Genomic DNA, 19,933 nt, shown 5'->3' on the forward strand with positions numbered 1-19,933 from the left:
TAAAATGAAGGTAGTTGAACTTTTGAAGCTGTAGTGGATGATGATATAGTGAGACTGAAAGTCAAACCTTCAAAACATTGTTATCCCTTTGCTCATCAGTGTAAGTCCAGATCAATGTACAGTCTAGATTATAACATTGCACTCTCAAAAAAAGGGAAACAAGGTTTTTCTTTGCAATTCTTGTATTTTTATTTATATAGAAATGTGACAGGGGAACGTTTCGGGCCAACGAGGCCTTTCTCACGCCTAGTCACTTCAAGTAAAAGATTTGGCTTATACGTCGCAGACGCAGGAATAAGTAGAATAGAGGAAGTCCACCAAAAATTAGCAAGGTTGAAATCACTATATGCAAATTCTGTTATATTACTTATAGCGGGTTTATGTACCCCAGGAGCTTTAAAAGGACGTAGTATATGTGGCGCCTTAGATCTCCTGAAAATACCTGCATTCGGCCACATCCTGGGAAGGAGGCAATAAGAGGACCCAGTCCACCATAGCAGTGTAATAGCTAATAGACAAACTACAGATGTGAATTCTTCTTCTTCTTTCCGCTATATAGCTAGAATCACAATAGAGAATATTTCCCATATTTTCAGGAGATCTAAGGCGCCACATATACTACGTCCTTTTAAAGCTCCTGGGGTACATAAACCCGCTATAAGTAATATAACAGAATTTGCATATAGTGATTTCAACCTTGCTAATTTTTGGTGGACTTCCTCTATTCTACTTATTCCTGCGTCTGCGACGTATAAGCCAAATCTTTTACTTGAAGTGACTAGGCGTGAGAAAGACCCCGTTGGGCCGAAACGTTCCCCTGTCACATTTCTATATAAATAAAAATACAAGAATTGCAAAGAAAAACCTTGTTTCCCTTTTTTTGAGAGTGCAATGTTATAATCTAGACTATATTTCTGGACTTCGGTCCTCACATCTGCACCTCAACCTCACTGACGGGCCGTGTGCACACCATAGCCTTTTTATATCAGATCAATGTACAGGCATTAAAAAGTGAAGGCCAGTGCAGCCCCAGGGTTCTGGGAACTGGAGTAACTTGCACTAGTAAGTTTGTTTATGTTATCCGTTTTGCAGCTGCCAGATGACTACAAACTGTGTGCGCCTGACACTTATAAGTCACAGCAAATGTAACTCTGTTGAAAAGGTTTTTGTTTAATGTCATTCAAAACTTGAGTAGTGTGTGTACAGTGCAGGAATGAGCCTGATATATTTTCTTATATTTGTGGTTGTTTTACAACAACCAAAGGAGAAAACGAGTGTCAAATTACATTTCCTTGATAGCCAACTGGAGTACTTGAAACAAAGTATATTACATGCCATTGCTTCTTTAGAAGAACTTATTACCCCGATATAAAAACCTTTAACCAAAGATTTCTTATTTGTGAAAAAATTTGACTTATTACATATTTTTTTTACTTCATTTCTGGAATCAGCACCCTTTCATTTGGGTAAAATCATCAAAAATATTTAGGTCCGCAGTATTTTTGTTTTTCAATATAGACCAGTGTAATTAATATGGACTTACAGGACACACGTAGCTTTAATTAGAGGGTATTCACATCGTAATTGTAGTAAGGGTTTAGAATTTACAGCTCTTTAATATGCAGCTTTCTCTTTTTTATGGGGCCAAAAGTAATTAGGCAATTATCTCAAAAGATTTTTAATGGTCTACATGGGCTATTTACCAGCTAATTCATCATCAATTAAGCAGGTAAAAGGTCTGGAGCTGATTCCAGGTGTCAAAGGAGCTCTCACTGGAAACAGACAATCATTAGGCTGTTAAAAATAAATTCATCAGAGAGATAGCAGAAATGTTAGGACTGGCCACATCAACAGTTTGGTACATTCTGCAAAAAATAGAGTGCACTGGTGAGCTTGGGATTTCAAAAAGGCCTGGATGTCCACAGAAGACGACTGTGATTAATAGTCACAGAATCCTTTCTATGGTGAAGAAAAATACCTTCACAACATCCATCCAAGTGAAGAACATACTCCTGGAAGTAGGCGTTTCAGAATCTTAGGGCCGCTTTACACCCTACGACATCGCTAGCAATTGTTAGCGATGTCGAGCGCGATAGCACCCGCCCCTGTCATATGGCCGATATGTGGTGATCGCTGCCGTAGCGAACATTATCGCTATGGCAGCGTCACACGCACATACCTGCTCTGCGACGTCGCCGTGACCGGCGAACCGCCTCCTTTCTAAGGGGGCGATTCGTCCAGCGTCACAGCAGCGTCACTGAACCGCCGCCCAATAGAAAAGGAGGGGCAGAGATGAGCGGGACGAACATCCCGCCCACCTCCTTCCTTCCTCATTGCTGGCGGGATGCAGGTAAGGAGAGGTTCCTTTTTCCTGCGGTGTCACACATAGCGATGTGTGCTGCGGCAGGAACGAGGAACAACATCGTTACTGCAGCAGCAACGATAATTGAGATTAGGGGGGGATGTTACCGATTAGCGATTTTGAATGTTTTTGCAACTATTCAAAATCGCTAATAGGTGTCACATGCAATGACATCATTAACGCGGCCGGATGTGCGTCACAAAATCCGTGACCCCAACGAGATCGCTTTAGCGATGTCGTAGCATGTAAAGCCACCTTAAGTCTACCATAATGAGAAGACTTCTTGAGACCAAATACAGTGGGTTCACCACAAGGTGCAAAGCATTAATTTGCCTTAAAAATAGAAAGGCAAGATTAGACTTTGGCAAAAAACATCTGAAGAAGCCAGCCCAGTTCTGAAAAGGTATTCTTTAAACAGATGGACCTAAGATTAACCTGTAACAGAATGATGGGAAGAAGAAATTGTGGAGAAGGCTTATAACGGCTCATGATCCAAAGCACACACCATGCTCAGTAAAAGATGGTCAAGCCAAAGTGATGTCATGTGCATGGCTTCCAATGGCACTGAGTCACTAGTGTTTATTGATTATGTGACTGAAGGCAGAAGCAGCTGCATAAATTCTGAAATGTGAAGCGCTATACCTTCAATCAAATGCAGCAAGGTTGATTGGATGGCGCTTCACAGTTCAATGGACTATGACCCAAATAATACTGCAAAAGCAACACAGGAGTTTTTTAAGGCAAAGATGTAGAATATTCTGCAATAGTCAAACCAGTTCCAGATATCAACCCCATTGAGCACTTGTTTTATATGCTTAAGACAAATTTAAGGCAAAAAGATCTAAAAACAAGTGTCAACTTAAATCAGCTGCAGTAAAGACCTGGCAAATCATCACAAAGGAGCAAAACATGACTTCTACACTTTAGGCATCCATTGCTGTAAAGGATTCTCTACCAAGTATAAAAAATGAACGTTTTATTTATGGTAAAGTTAATTTGTCCAATTACTTTTAAGCAGCTGAAATGAGGAGGCTTTGTAGAAAAATAGTTGCAATTGCTAAACATTTCACAGAATATTTTGTTCAGTCCATTTATTTAGTGTCTCAGTTGTTTCTTTTTAAATTCAAAAGAGTAGCATCAAGAGCCTAAATCACAAAGATTCTGTCTCTGTCCAAATATGTCTGGACCTAACTGTAGGTATCCTAGAAGGGGGCTGTTTTATAACCAGACCAGAGATTAATTGCAAAGATCCACTCTAAAGGGTGCTTTACACGCTGCGACATCCCTAGCGATTGCTAGCGATGTCGAGCGCGTTAGCACCCGCCCCCGTCGTACGTGCGACATTTGGTGATCGCTGCCGTAGTGAACATTATCGCTACGGCAGCATCACATGCACATACCTTGTTAGCGATGTCACTGTGGCCGCCGAACAATCCCTCCCTCAAGGGGGAGGTGCGTTCAGCGTCACAGCGACGTCACCGCGACGTCACTTGGCAGCCGTCCAATAGAAGTGGAGGGGCGGAGATGAGCGGGCCGAAAAATGCCGCCCACCTCCTTCCTACCTCATTGCCGGTGGACGCAGGTAAGGAGATGTTCGTCGCTCCTGCGGTGTCACACATAGCGATGTGTGATGCCGTAGGAACGACATCGCTACTTACCAGAAAATGATATTTGTTTTTTGTACGACCTCTCCAGCACCAACGATTTTTACCATTTTTGCGATCGTTGAAGGTCGCTCGTACGTGTCACACGACGCCGGATGTGCGTCACAAACACCGTGACCCCGACAATAAATCATTAGCGATATCGCAGTGTATAAAGCACCCTTAAGTCTGGATGACTCAGCACAATCTTTATTAAAAGTTTGTCCTACATAACACCAAATTGCAGATCTCCAAAATTTCATAAGATGTGCAAATGGGAACTTTCAGTTTATTTTCATTGGCCATGTGAAAGGAAGAAGTGGGTCCACTTTTGTACCTGGATCCATCTCACCATGAGCCTAGCTGTTTGGTTGGGATTACACTGACCTGTGCTTGAAGAAAACCTGCTAGCAGGATTTCACCCCAAAACTATTTATATGTATATGTAGCTCTTTCAAAGGAAAGTCCAGCAATACTTTTACATCGTCAGTCCATTCCTCCATTGCATTTTGATAAATAAATAAGGTTGTTTACTTGCTGCCTCTGTCACTTCAGCTCTATTCCTGCCCAGTGCTACCTTCTCCTTCTTGACTGGCTGCCTCTATGCTGTGACCTCAAGCAAGGGTGCTGTCACAGTGCTGGATGGGGAATAGAGCTGAAGTGCCAGAAGCATCAGATCTACACCCTCATTTGCATATCAAAATGCCAAGAAGGAATGGAGTGACCATGTAAAAATATTGCTGGAGTTGTCTTTAAAAGAGCTGCAAGTCCATATAAATAGCTTTGGAGGGGTAATTTCCTGCTCATAGATTGCCATTAAATTATTTAGCTTCAGTTATTATTTATTCATAACGCTTTACAATACAGGTGAGCAGACATTTTTTTTCTGAATTCTTAAAGGTATATATACTTTTTCTCTTAAGAGCAGATTATTGAATGTGTACTCATTACTATTCTCATTTGTATAAGCTTGTAAACCATACTATAATGCTTTGTCAGATCATCCGTTTAGGAATGTTTGAACTTCACTGTGATGAATTAATCAGATCACTGACCAAGCGAACAGAGTCTATTTGTGGAAAATTGGTAGGAAAAATGTTTAAAGATCACCAGGAAAGCAACAGAAGGTAAGCTGTTTACTGCAATTAGCACGATTATTGTCCGTGACGAATATTATTGAGCATTTATTCTTGTACACAAATTTGTTAAATTATTCTTACTCTTGGAGCAGTTTTCTATATTTTCATTGTAATTTAGGGATAAGTAGGAGAGTCTTTGAGCTATAGTTATATAGTTCAGCTTCTGGGGCAAAAAAGAAAATCTGTCACTAAATTTCAAATACAAATGTACCGCCTCGCGCTTGGCTGCAACCGAGCCGCTCAGATCCGCGCTCATTGGTGGGTGGCTCGAGCGCCTCCAGACCCGGGGTCACTTTGCTCTGAAAGGGTTCTGGCGCTACTTAGGGGGTGGTAGGTAGGTGTACGGCCGGAGCCGTGTTTGAGTTCATGACGCCACCCACGGGATGTGGTGAAGGTGTAGACACCACCGCTGCAGTTACGGGGCACCTGGGGGAGATGGTTATGCAGCAAGATGTTAACCCCTCCGTGGGCAGGGATGATGGCCCCGGGACCCATTGGGGAGAGTTGCTGGGCGGTGCAGGGCGGTGCGCGGCCAGATGGCACTGTTGTACTCACAGTTATTGACACACACAAGTCTCTGGTAAACAAAGTTGACGGTGGTCGGTGCCCATAGCCGGCTGCGTCTGGTCCCCCACCTGGTTCGGTGGTCTTGGCCTTTCTCCTGCACCATGTTGTGTATGTGTAGACATCCTGTGCTTCAGCAACGGGAGTCCGCTCCTCGGCTTTGTATATGTCGGAGGAGCCCGTTTGCCCGCAGACGCTGGCCCGTGGGATCTCTCTGCCTGTGCGGTGGCTTTCTATCCCCCTCTGTGGGCTGTTGTCTTCAGTCAGGACTTGGGTGGTAAAGGACCTAAAGTCCAGACCGCAATCAGCTGATTAACTCAGCCCAGTGGCTTCTGGACCTCGTTTCAGGGTCTGAGTACCCCCCCTGTGTGATCCGGTTTCCGAGTCGGTTCCCCGGGTCGTTACCGGCGGGCCACTACCCTGTCCCGGTCCACCACGGTTCCACCGAGCCGTCTTCCCAGCTCCTGCAGGCTAGGCCACCGTCTGCCTCCTAGCCAAGGTGCCCGGGCTCCAACCCTGGCACCTGTCAGTCTGTCACAGGCCTGTACCACGGTCCTGATCTCCTCCACTCAACACTAAAACTGATCTGACTACAACTGACTGTGTTTCCTGCCTCAGGCCTTCTGAACTCCTCGGTGGGTGTGGCCAACTGCCTGGCTCCACCCCCTGGTGTGTCCATCAAGCACTGAAGGAGGTGGCTAGGGTTTAATGTGGTTGGCTGGTGTTAGCTTGTGAGGGACTGGTGTTGTGCGGGGCGCTATCTGTGACTACCTGGCTAGTCCAGGGCGTCACACAAACTCCACGTGATATTAAATAAAAATATAAAACTTTAGAATCTTAAAAACAGATATTTAAATAATTAATTCTATAGCTGGACTCATAAAATGCTCATCTTAATATCAGAAGTAGAGATGAGTGATTCTGAGGTTTAATGTTCGGAGTTCGGGTTCGGAAACCGACTTAAAAGTAACAAAGTTCGGGTTCGAAATTCAAGTGAGTTATGAGTGCAAACCACTCAAGTGAACAGCGCTGTGCTTGAATATGAGTGATCCTCAGCCCTGTGCGAGCCGCGTGCAGTGTTTGAACGGCTCACACTGGTGATAAAATCGGCAGGATCAAATGTAATGTGCACACACAAAACAAACAAAAAAGAAAGTTGAAAAATTACGCCCACCCTCCCCCGGAAGTGTTCTGCTTATGGCTAGCTGCATGTGGGTAGAGCCACAAACTGCTCAATTACTGACTTCCATTGAGGTTCCGATCAAGTCGAGGTCACCAACCAAAGTTTTTTAAAGCCCGCTACACACGCTTCAATATATCTCACAATCCGTCGTTGGGGTCAAGTTGTAAGTGACGCACATCCGGCATCGTTTGTGAGGTATCTGCGTGTGACAGCTACATGCGATCAGGATTGAACGCAAAACCGTTGATCGCAAACACATCGTATCATTCTCTAGAATTGAGCGTTTTGTTGCACGAACCTAGTCAATTGTAACGTGTGACATCCCTCATACGATTTTGTTGTCTGATGCTATGTGCGCAGGTGTGCGCTCTGCACCGCAGCTTAAAAAAGGTCTGCTTCAGAGCGCAGCTGAAAAGCTGCGTTCTGAAGCGCCTCACAATGTCTGTCATGCACTAATCTCTGTCAGTCCGTCACTATCTCTGTCCCTCACTCTCTGTCCATGTCAGTCTATCCCCCTCTCTCATATACTCACCAATCCCCGATCCCCGGCGCTGCACGGCATTCACACTGCTCCGGCGGCTTTTACTGTTTTGAAAAAGCCGGCCGCCCATTAAACAATTTCGTATTCCCTGCTTTCCCCGCCCACCAGCGCCTATGATTGGTTACAGTGAGACACGCCCCCACTCTGAGTGACAGGTGTCACACTGCACCCAATCACAGCAGCCGGTGGGCGTGTCTATACTGTGTAGTGAAATAAATAATTAAATAATTAAAAAAAACGGCGTGCGGTTCCCCCCATTTTTAAAACCAGCCAGATAAAGCCATACGGCTGAAGGCTGGTATTCTCAGGATGGGGAGCTCCACGTTATGGGGAGCCCCCCACCCTAACAATATCAGCCAACAGCCGCCCAGAATTGCCGCATACATTATATGCGACAGTTCTGGGACTGTACCCGGCTCTTCCCGATTTGCCCTGGTGCGTTGGCAAATCGGGGTAATAAGGAGTTATTGGCAGCCCATAGCTGCCAATAAGTCCTAGATTAATCATGTCAGGCGTCTATGAGACACCCTCCATGATTAATCTGTAAGTTACAGTAAATAAACACACACACCAGAAAAAATCCTTTATTAGAAATAAAAACACACACATATACCCTGGTTCACCACTTTAATCAGCCCCAAAAAGCCCTCCTTGTCCGGCGTAATCCAGGATGATCCAGCGTCGCTTCCACCGCAGCTGCATGGAGGTGACCGGAGCCGCAGCAGACACAGCCGCTCCGGTCACCTCCACACAGCAAATGAACACAGCCGCGCGATCAGCTGCTGTCACTGAGGTTACCCGCGGCCACCGCTGCATCCACCGGTGGCCGCGGGTAACCTCAGTGACAGCAGCTGATCGCGCGGCTGTGTTCATTTGCTGTGTGGAGGTGACCGGAGCGGCTGTGTCTGCTGCGGCTCCGGTCACCTCCATGCAGCTGCGGTGGAAGCGACGCTGGATCATCCTGGATTACGCCGGACAAGGAGGGCTTTTTGGGGCTGATTAAAGTGGTGAACCAGGGTATATGTGTGTGTTTTTATTTCTAATAAAGGATTTTTTCTGGTGTGTGTGTTTATTTACGGTAACTTACAGATTAATCATGGAGGGTGTCTCATAGACGCCTGACATGATTAATCTAGGACTTATTGGCAGCTATGGGCTGCCAATAACTCCTTATTACCCCGATTTGCCAACGCACCAGGGCAAATCGGGAAGAGCCGGGTACAGTCCCAGAACTGTCGCATATAATGTATGCGGCAATTCTGGGCGGCTGTTGGCTGATATTGTTAGGGTGGGGGGCTCCCCATAACGTGGAGCTCCCCATCCTGAGAATACCAGCCTTCAGCCGTATGGCTTTATCTGGCTGGTTTTAAAAATGGGGGGAACCGCACGCCGTTTTTTTTAATTATTTAATTATTTATTTCACTACACAGTATAGACACGCCCACCGGCTGCTGTGATTGGGTGCAGTGTGACACCTGTCACTCAGAGTGGGGGCGTGTCTCACTGTAACCAATCATAGGCGCTGGTGGGCGGGGAAAGCAGGGAATACGAAATTGTTTAATGGGCGGCCGGCTTTTTCAAAACAGTAAAAGCCGCCGGAGCAGTGAGAAAGCCGTGCAGCGCCGGGGATCGGGGATTGGTGAGTATGAGAGAGGGCTGCTAACTTCAGTTACTCAGGAGATTAGCGGTCACCGGTGAGTCTTCACTGGTGACCGCTAATCAGGGCGCGACACAGACAGAGCCGCAGCATGACAATGAAGTCGGGTGAAGTTCACCCGAGTTCATTCTGACAGTGCGGCTCTGTCTGTGTCTGCTGTCATCTGCCATTCACCGCTGCTACATGGCTGTCTGTGTCTGCTGTTAGCGGCCATGTAGCAGAGCTGAATGGCAGATGACATAGTAAAAACGCATCCCTACACATTACACACGCTTGGCAAGTCAATAAATAAAAAAAAAAAAAAGGTGCTCAATGCATACGTCACAGAACACATGATCTAAAGGATCGCACACAAAATTGACCAATTTAACATAGACTACTAACGCTCGTGTGACAGCAAATGAACGACCAACGTGAAATCTCATAGATCCCGTATGCAACCTGGGCGTGTCACATCGCAAATGCGATTGTACAACTAATTGCAACGTGTAAAGTGGGCTTAAGGTTCAACTGTACCTGCAGAACCGAACTTCCAACTCTAATCAGCAGAATAAAACCATTCTGACATGGATTTTAAAATAAGTACACCAGTAGGGGCATAACTACAATAAGTGCAGTGGTTGCAATAGGACCTGGGCCCGAGAACCCAAAAAGTCCTTTTGGCCTATATAAAACAGACTAATGCTGTTAAAGACTTGCAATAATTGGGGGCACTATTGGAGCATTTGTATTGGGTCCATGAGCTTCTAGTTATGGCACTGTTCACCAGTTTCATCAAATCTAAGGCATCACCCTTATTTTTCAGACTACAATATGCTCCTTACAATAAGATGCCCCCTAGGTTTCGACAGCAGAAAATAGGAAAAATATTTTTCCTGTTTTTTAACACTTCCCTGGTAGTGTAAAGTGGAGGGGTCATTAGCACTAATTTTAATATAATGAGGTAGAATAAGAACGTAATACATCTATTAATAGTGCTTCTCTACAGTGTTTGTATTATACACACACAGCTCTGCTACATGCATATATGCACGTACATAAACTGCTTTGCTAAATGCACATTTGCATTTACATACACATGTATGGAATAGTGGGCAAAGAGTTACATGCATGGCATGTTTATGGTGCAGGCTCAGTAGCAGTCCATGTCAGCTGTATATTATAGCTGACACCGTGCTGCAATGGCCACAATTGGTGCTGGCACAAATCACTGTCATTCAACCCTTCACATTCCATGGTCAATAGCGACCATAGCATATAAGTAGTTGTGAAAGGGAAGAGGCTCCCTCTCTCACTCCCTGACTCACATCCTCCCCTCCTCCATTCACCGGCAATCTGGGGTTCAGATGGTTGCTATCATAATCTGAGGCCAACCAATAGCCTCCTTGTCTGAAAGATGCAGTGGCTTGTTAGACACTGCCAAGACCAAGGGTCATACCAGTGAAATTTTAAATCTGATAGTGGGATGAAGTAAAAAAGTAAAAAATAGTCTAATAGAATTTGTAAAATGAAAAAAGCAAGCAAAAATTAAACAAAATTCAGTACATTAAGATACAATAGGAAAATCTTTTCCTACTAAAAACACTATTTTTATAGTTAAATGAAAGTAAAAGAAAGTATACTAAGTGGTATTGCTGAGTCTAGAATGACCTGAGCTAAAAAGCTGTTGCATAATTTCACTCATGGTGAACACTAAACTTTTTTTCTTTTTTTTTTTTAAATGCCAAAATAAAAACATGTTCTTTTACCCAGCAAAAAAAAAGCCCCCACACTGCTTTGTCTGAGGAAAAATAAGAAAGTAATACAGTCATATGAAAAAGTTTGGAAAATTGTAACATTTTTTCTTTATAACAATTTGGGTTTTTGCAACAGCTATTTCAGTTTCATATATCTAATAACTGATGGACTGAGTAATATTTCTGGATTGGAATGAGATTTTTTTGTGCAAACAGAAAATGTGCAATCCGCATTTAAACAAAATTTGACTGGTGCAAAACTATGGGCACCTCAACATAAAAGTGACATTAATATTTTGTAGATCCTCCTTTTGCAAAAATCACAGCCTCTAGTCGCTTCCTGTAGCTTTTAATGAGTTCCTGGATCCTGGATGAAGGTATATTTGACCATTCCTGTTTACAAAACAATTCCAGTTCAGTTAAGTTTGATGGTCGCCGAGCATGGACAGCACGCTTCAAATCATCCCACAGATTTTCAATGATATTCAGGTCTGGGGACTGGGATGGCCATTCCAGAACATTGTAATTGTTCCTCTGCATGAATGCCTGAGTAGATTTGGAGAGGTGTTTTGAATCATTGTCTTGCTGAAATATCCGTCCCCTGCGTAACTTCAACTTCGTCACTGATTCTTGCACATTATTGTCAAGAATCTGCTGATACTGAGTTGAATCCATGCGACCCTCAACTTTAACAAGATTCCCGGTGCCGGCATTGGCTACACAGCCCCAAAGCATGATGGAACCTCCACCAAATTTTACTGTGGGTAGCAAGTGCTTTTCTTGGAATGCCGTGTTTTTTTGCCTCCATGCATAACGCCTTTTTGTATGACCAAACAACTCAATCTTTGTTTCATCAGTCCACAGGACCTTCTTCCAAAATGTAACTGGCTTGTCCAAATGTGCTTTTACATACCTCAGGCGACTCTGTTTGTGGCGTGCTTGCAGAAATGGCTTCTTTCGCATCCCTCTCCCATACAACTTCTCCTTGTGCAACGTGCGCTGTATTGTTGACTGATGCACAATGACACCATCTGCAGCAAGATGAAGCTGCAGGTCTTTGGAGGTGGTCTGTGGATTGTCCTTGACTGTTCTCACCATTCTTCTTCTCTGCCTTTCTGATATTTTTCTTGGCCTGCCACTTCTGGGCTTAACAAGAACTGTACCTGTGTTCTTCCATTTCCTTACTATGTTCCTCACAGTGGAAACTTCAGCAGTAAAGTATAGAAGCACGGTCTGATAGAGCGCTAAGGAGGCCACAGTATTAGATTAATTTTTTTTTTTAGAATTTATTGTTTTCTATCAGCCACAACGCGTTTCGATATACACAATATCTTCATCAGGTGGATATAAAAAACGGAATGTGGAGAGTACTATTTAAAGGGACAGGTGCGATTCCATTGGTCAGCACCAAATTAATTGAAATGTTAACCCTTAATGTATCACAACCAACCCTTCAACAATAATATAAAAGCTAATAAAAGATATTTAAAAAGGATTTTTCAAAAAGACTCTTTGCCATAAAAACATTATTTAAAAACACATGTGATAATATAATCATATAAATCATATATTAACTCCTAAAACGTAATACATAAAATCATGAGAACTTTTCAAAAAAATGATCTGAGTATGCCTGCACTACTAACATGTAATAATATTGTTATAATGTATGTCAGTGTGGGTAGATCAAGAATTTAATTTTATAAATTAGGGAATGGATATTCTTATTTTTAAAATTGCGTTAAATGTCTATTTAATCTCAACCACTGGGTGCATATGCCAGCACAATAGGTGTTGTGAATCACTTTTCCAGCACAATAGGTGCTGTGAACTGCTTTTCCAGCACAATAGGTGCTGTGAACTGCTTTTCCAGAACTGACAGGAATAGCTATTGAATCTCAAAACTGGGTGCATATCCAGCACAATAGGTGCTGTGAATCATTTTTCCAGAATCTGAGCAGTGGAATCATACATGTGCCAGCACAATGAAGGTTCCCAATTGCATTATTAAATGTCTATTGAATCTCAACCACTGGGTGCATATGCCAGCACAATAGGTGCTGTGAATCACTTTTCCAGCACAATAGGTGCTGTGAACCGCTTTTCCAGATCTGACAAAAATGTCTATTAAATCTCAACCACTGGGTGCATATGCCAGCACAATAGGTGCTGTGAATAATTTTTCCAGCACAATAGGTGCTGTGAATCACTTTTACAGAATCCGAACACTAGAATCATGCATATGCCAGCACAATAAAGGTTCTGATTCAATTGTTAAATGCTTATTGAGTCTCAACCCCTGGGTGCATATGCCAGCACAATGGGTGCTTTGAATCACTTTTCCAGAATTGACAGAAATATCTATTGATCCTCAACCACTGGGTGCATATGTCAGCACAATGGGTGCTGTGAATCATTTTTCCAGCACAATAGGTGCTGTGAATCCCTCTTTTTATTTTATTTTTTTTACTTTTTTATTTTTTTTTTTTTTCCTCCCAAACCCGAGCAACAGAATTCATTAAATCAATTCAATGTTTGGCTACATTCTCAATAGTCATATTAAGACCCTCAGGGTGTAAGGTACCCAATCTGAATATCCAGTAACTCTCTCTTTTAATAAGTCTCTCGAACCGATCGGATCCGGAGTTATCTATGTGATCAATAATTAATAATCTCAATTGTTTGGGATCCTTCTGATGTGCAATTTGAAAATGTCGAGATAGACTGTGTTGTTGGAAGCCGTTTTTGATATTGGACCTATGTTTATTCAACCTGGCGTGCATAGTTTGTACTGTACGGCCCACATACTGTAGACCGCACGTGCACTCAAGCAGGTAAATAACATAGGTGCTCTGACAGTTTAGGTGAAATTGAATAGGGAAAAGAGCATTTGTGGTCCGGGATGTAAAGCAAGTGATCTTATCACCAATAACCTCACAGCATTTACACCTAGAGGTGTTGCAGCGATAGTTTCCGTTGTTACTGGAAACAATGGTGGTTTTAGGAGAATCTTTAAGATTAGGATTACTTGGCGCTACTAGATTCTTCAAGTTTATATTCCTCCGGTAGATGATGGAGGGCTTAGGGGGGATCTGATCTCGAAGTAGCGGGTCACCCTGTAATATAAACCAGTATTTCTCTAGAAGTTTGTGAATTTGGATCCTGGATTTGCAAAAAGTGGTTACTAAACTCCATTTTCGTGGATTCAATTTATCTTCACTCTTTGTAATACTATGCTGTTTCTCTTGGATCTTTTGGATACAAAGGTCCTGAGTGAGTTGCTTAGTCTTACTAAAGGCATCCTCCAGAAGTTTAGATGGATAGCCTTTTTGTCTGAACCTTTTTCTCAGGAGATTGGATTCCTGCAGGAAATCACCATCACCGGTGCAGTTTTTTCTGACCCTCCAGTATTGCCCGTATGGAATATTGGTTATCCAACTAGGGAGGTGTCCACTGTCGAACCTCAAGTAGCTGTTGACATCTACTTGTTTGAAATGTGTCGAGGTGGACACCCCCCCATTTTCATCTAACCTCACCATCAGGTCCAAGAACTGGAGGGCACTGGAAGAAACCGCAGCGGTAAAGGTGAGACCCCAGGAATTGACATTGAGTTGAGAAATGAAGTGATTGGCTTGTAATAGAGATCCCCTCCAAATGAGGAGCAGGTCATCTATGAAGCGTGCCTTATACCGTGGTTGTGCGAGGGCTGCACAACCACATCAGGTGAGCAGATTCCTTCTTCTCCTCCTCACCGCCATCTCCCAGAACCTTCACATGCGCTCCCTTGTTTAATTTTTATCACAGTGGAAACTGGCAGTTTAAATCTCTGAGACAATTTTTTGAATCCATCCCCTGAACAACTATGTTGAATAATCTTTGTTTTCAGATCATTTGAGAGTTGTTTTAAGGAGCCCATGATGCCACTCTTCATAGGAGATTCAAGTTCGAGAACAACTTGTAAGTGGCCACCTTAAATACCTTTTCTCATGATTGGATACACCTGCCTATGAAGTTCAAATCTCAATGAGGTTACAAAACCAATTTAGTGCTTTAGTAAGTCAGTAAAAAGTAGTTAGGAGTGCTCAAATCAAGAAATTGATAAGGGTACCCATACTTTTGCACCGGTTAAATTTTGTTTAAATGTGGATTACACATTTTCTGTTAGTACAATAAACCTCATTTCAATCCAGAAATATTACTCAGTCCATCAGTTATTAGTTATATTAAACTGAAATAGCTGTTGCAAAAACCCAAATTGTTATAAAGAAAAAAGGTTAACATTAATAGGGGTGCCCAAACTTTTTCATATGACTGTAGCTCTCAGAATATGGTGCTGCAAAATCAATTACCCTTTACAAGGAGGCCTGGATTAAGGATGTGTGTTGAATAAGTGTTACATGTGCCATAGAACTCAGTGGATTTTCCACACCCAGTGAGTTTAGGCAATCCAGGGTCACCACTCCTGGGGCACTGAGGCTTTCAAACTTATCCGACCTAATGGTCTAAACTCTGGAGGGCCAGGATTTACCCCGGATGACTATATGAGCCACAAGGCGTACTAATCAGAGCACTATACCCATTGTGCATAAAGTATCAATCTGCTGGCATGGCCTCTGGATGAAGCTGCCTTTTTTAAATGAAACTACACTTGATCTTAGCCGAAAGGCTGAAAAGTTTTACATTGATTTGTTCATAGAACCATTGGTACTATGATTTCTCAAAAGTCTTTCAGATTACTTTTTTCAGCATGAAAATGCTAGGACGCATGTTGCGCTTGCTGCTGTGAGCAGTCCGTGTGGCCTAATTGTGCTACCATGGTCTACAGCATCTCCGGACTTGTTTCATATTGAGCACATCTGGAACATCATTGGTTAGCAATTGCAAAAGGAGCTGCCAGCAGCGGATGTTAATGATCTGCATGGTCAAGTGCATTCAGAGTGACAGAACATTCCTCAGATAATCATTAATAACCTCAATGATAGTATGAATAGGAGTTTGTGTGTACTTTTCTGTGTGTGGTGCTCATTGACACTAAATAAATGGAGATGTTTTGAAAATGTTGTTTCATGATTTTCATATTATTAATGTGCCGGCCGATCCTGTAATTTCCATAACTCCATTACGTTTCTTTCTTGGTGTTGCAATTTTAATATTGAGTAGTGGTATATGAAGGTGTGTATATAATAAGTGACATAAGCTCTTACATTGCTTTATGGAAGTTTTCATTTTCAAGCTTTATAGAAGTAAATAATATCACATATTTTACAGGCTTTGTGATGAATTTGAAAAGATTGCAGAAAAGGCTCTCAGCACTCCTCCAAACACACAAGAACTCATGGAATTAAAGGTATATCTGCCCATACTTTTTCAATTGAAGAAGAATGCAAATTTGAAGGACTTATTTCTGATGTTAAAAGTTGCAAGTTCCATAAAAATTCAACAATATGAATCATCAAAAAATACTGAATGATTATTTACTGAGGTTTAACTCTGTAAAGTAGTTGCTCCAGAAAACTTTTTTTCTGGATGTGCTAAGCTGGCAGGAGATCTGCATCCTTTGTATTGTAATTGTAACCATCGTTTTAATTTTCGTTTAATCTAATATATAAAGCTGAGTGTATGTGTGTGTGTGCGTGTGTGTGTATGTATGTCCGCTAAAGGAATCCGCACCATCGCATTTACAATCATGAACTTTTGCACAGACGCCTCATGTGACTCAGGGAATCTCATAGACTATGTTTTGATGGGAAAATTTAACCCCGCTCTTTACAGTTACTCTCCAAAAACCTGCCTCCATTAAAGTCAATGGAGCTGGGAGCTACAGGTCATTAATAGGAGCTGTGATTGGTTGCTATAGGCAATGAAGGACATTCTTAGTATAAGAAGCTTATATGTGAGGTAATATGATGTCTGTGGGGAGATGTATAGAGAGAGACAGACAAACAGGGAAAGAGACAGAGAGAGAGACAGACAGGGAAAGAGACAGCCAGCAAAAGAGACAGACAGGAGACAGACAATGGCAAACAGGCAAAGAGACAGACAGGGAAAGAGACAGACAGAGAGGGAAAGAGACAGGGAAAGAGACAGGAAAAGATATAGAGACAGGGAAAGAGACAGAGACAGGTAAAAGACAGGGAAAGAGACAGAGACAAGGAAAGAGACAGGGAAAGAGACAGAGATTGGGAAAGAGACAGACACAGACGGGGAAAGAGACAGACGGGGAAAGAGACAGACGGGGAAAGACACAGACAGGGAAAGACACAGACGGGGAAAGAATCAGACGCGGATAGAGTCAGATGCGGATAGAGTCAGACGCGGATAGAGTCAGACGCGGATAGAGTCAGACGCGGGTAGAGTCAGACGCGGGTAGAGTCAGACGCGGATAGAGTCAGACGCGGATAGAGTCAGACGCGGATAGAGTCAGACGCGGATAGAGTCAGACGCGGATAGAGTCAGACGCGGGAAGAGTCAGACGGGGAAAGAGTCAGACGGGACAGAGACAGATGGGGAAAGAGACAGACACACAGAAAGCCACATAGATTGAGACAGACAGACAGACACAGACAGACACAGAGATAAAGAGAGACAGACAGACAGACACAGAGATAGAGAGAGACAGACAGACACAGAGATAGAGAGAGAGACAGAGAGACTGATACAGAGACAGACAGAGAGATAGACACAGACAGAGAGATAGACACAGGCAGACAGACAGAGACAGACATGGATAAATACCGAGACATACATGGATAGAGACAGAGAGACAGTTACACAGAGACAAACAGAGATAGATAGGAAAGAGACAGACATAGAGACAGACACACAGAGACAGATAGAGACAGACAGGGAAATAGACAGAACGAGACGGACAGAACGAGACAGACAGAACGAGACAGACAGAACGAGACAGACAGAACGAGACAGACAGAACGAGACAGACAGAACGAGACAGACCGAATGAGACAGACAGAACGAGACAGACAGAACGAGACAGACAGAACGAGACAGACACAGAGACAGACAGACAGACACAGAGACAGACAGAGATTGGGAGAGAAACCGAGAGACAGTTACTATCCCGGGCAATGTCGGGTATTACAGCTAGTAAATTAGTAGAATGCATGAAAATAAGCAACTTTGTAATAGATCTTATCAGACAAATCTGCTTCTTTCTCTGCGAGAATTCACCAGTCATTATCAAAATTCTCAATTCTGATGAAAAATCTGTATTCAGTGAAGACTTTCCTGTTACTGAGATAAGAGTGTCTTATTTTCAAGGAAACACGGTGGAAATGGCAGTTATTACTGATGAGATTCTACGACAATGGGAGAAGCAAGTGTCAGAGCTCCGACCCTCCTCATTCTCCCTGTTCTATCTACATAGGAGATGACAGTTGTTTCTGATCAGATTCTATGTAGATAGTAGAAGGAGGAGGGGGTGAGCTTTGCCTCTAGCTCCTCCCTCTGCCTCTAGCTCCTCCCTCTTCTATGTAGCTAGAATATCATCAGTAACAACTGCCATCTCCTATCTCAGTAATGGAAAAATCTTCACTGAATACAAATTTTACCTTAGAATTAAGAATTTTGATAATAACTGATCAATTCTGGCAAATTTATCTGATAAGATTTATTACAAAGTTTATTTTCATGTGTACTATTGATTTATCAAATGAGAATAGTTTAGAGTTTTGATTTAATGATTTAGAGCAGTCAGACTGTGGAATGCCCTACCACAAGAGGTAGCAATGGCAGACACTATAACAAGTTTTAAAAAAAGGGCTTGATGATTTCCTCAGTACACACAACACTGCCGGTTATAAATGATTTAGTGACAAAATATATAATTGGTGAAGGAAGGTTGAACTAGATGGATCTAGGTCTTTTTTCAGCCTTTGTAACTATGTCAAAAACTGTAAAAATTAAAACAACGGTTGCGTTTTAGGTACAGTATAGGTGCGCAGTAAGTTGTAGAGCAACAGGTATCGTACACTTGTCCTAGTCATAAGATTAAGACAGATGCATACCTGCTGCTTGATTACAGTGACATCGTAGATCTTTAAAGATATGACGACACCAGTCCCGATCACCTTCTGATGGAAAAGAGATACTTTAGTATTCCTCAAATTGCATCTATAGATATCTAAAAGTTACAGTATTAACATGAAATTCCACCACTGTTCTTATTAGTGGTGCAAATAGAGTCCAATGGGCTTCAGTTCAAAATTTGTACCTGGGTCTCCACCTGCATGATAGTTGATGTATGGGCCCCTGCAGCCTTCTAAATCCTATAAAAATATGCGTCTTCAACCCCCATATAATAATGTCCCCATTCTAGCTCTTTCCTGTGTTATTGCCCGTCATCCTGACCCCTTTATTTAATAATGTCCCCAACTGGGCTTCTTCCTGATATAGTGTCCCCTATCCTGAGCCTTATCCAGTAATAAGTTCCCCCATCCTGGGCCCTTTATTTAATAATGTCCCCAATCTGGGTTCTTTCTTGGCATAATATCCCCCATCCTGGGCCCCTTCCTATAATAATGTATTCGAACTTTGGCCCCTTCCAGGAATAATTTCCTCCATCTTGGGCCTTTTATTTAATAATGTCCCCCATTAGGGCTCCTTCCTAGTATAATGGCACCCATCATGTGCCCCTTCCTAAAATATTCTACTCCAACCTGGGCCCCTTCCAGTAAAAATGCCCCCATCCTGGATGCCTTCAAGTAATAATTTCCCCCATCCTAAGTCCCTTTTTTAATAATGTCCTCTATATTGGGCCTCTTCTAGTAATAATGCCCCTTATCTTGGTCCCTTTCCTATAAAATTGTCCCCCATTTAGGCTCCTTCCTGTTATATTATCACCCTATCCCTGGAACCTTCTAGTAATATTGTCCCCTATCCTGGCCCCTTTATTTAAAAATGTCCCCATCTAAACTTCTTCCTTGTTTAATGTCCCCCATCCTGGGCCCTTCTTTAGAATAATTTGCACCATCCTGGGCCCCTTCCAATAATACAATAATAATGTTCCAGATCACGGGCTCTTCCTGTAATAAGGTCCTGCATCCTAGGCTTCTTCCTGGTATTATGTCTCCCCATCCTGGGCCCCTTCTA

The 19,933-nt window shown here is 42.8% G+C and overlaps 1 protein-coding gene across 1 annotated transcript in view; it reads left to right on the forward strand.

Moving 5' to 3' along the window:
* Positions 1-19,933, forward strand: part of DNAH7 (dynein axonemal heavy chain 7) — an 880,767-nt gene that overhangs the window by 140,960 nt on the left and 719,874 nt on the right. The window contains exons 13-14 of the mRNA XM_075317837.1: positions 5,005-5,132; positions 16,094-16,172. Of these exons, the coding sequence (XP_075173952.1) occupies positions 5,005-5,132; positions 16,094-16,172 (207 nt within the window). The remainder of the gene's footprint in view (positions 1-5,004; positions 5,133-16,093; positions 16,173-19,933) is intronic.

The sequence above is a fragment of the Anomaloglossus baeobatrachus genome, chromosome 7, assembly GCF_048569485.1.
Source record: "Anomaloglossus baeobatrachus isolate aAnoBae1 chromosome 7, aAnoBae1.hap1, whole genome shotgun sequence".
In the NCBI taxonomy this organism is placed as follows: domain Eukaryota; kingdom Metazoa; phylum Chordata; class Amphibia; order Anura; family Aromobatidae; genus Anomaloglossus; species Anomaloglossus baeobatrachus.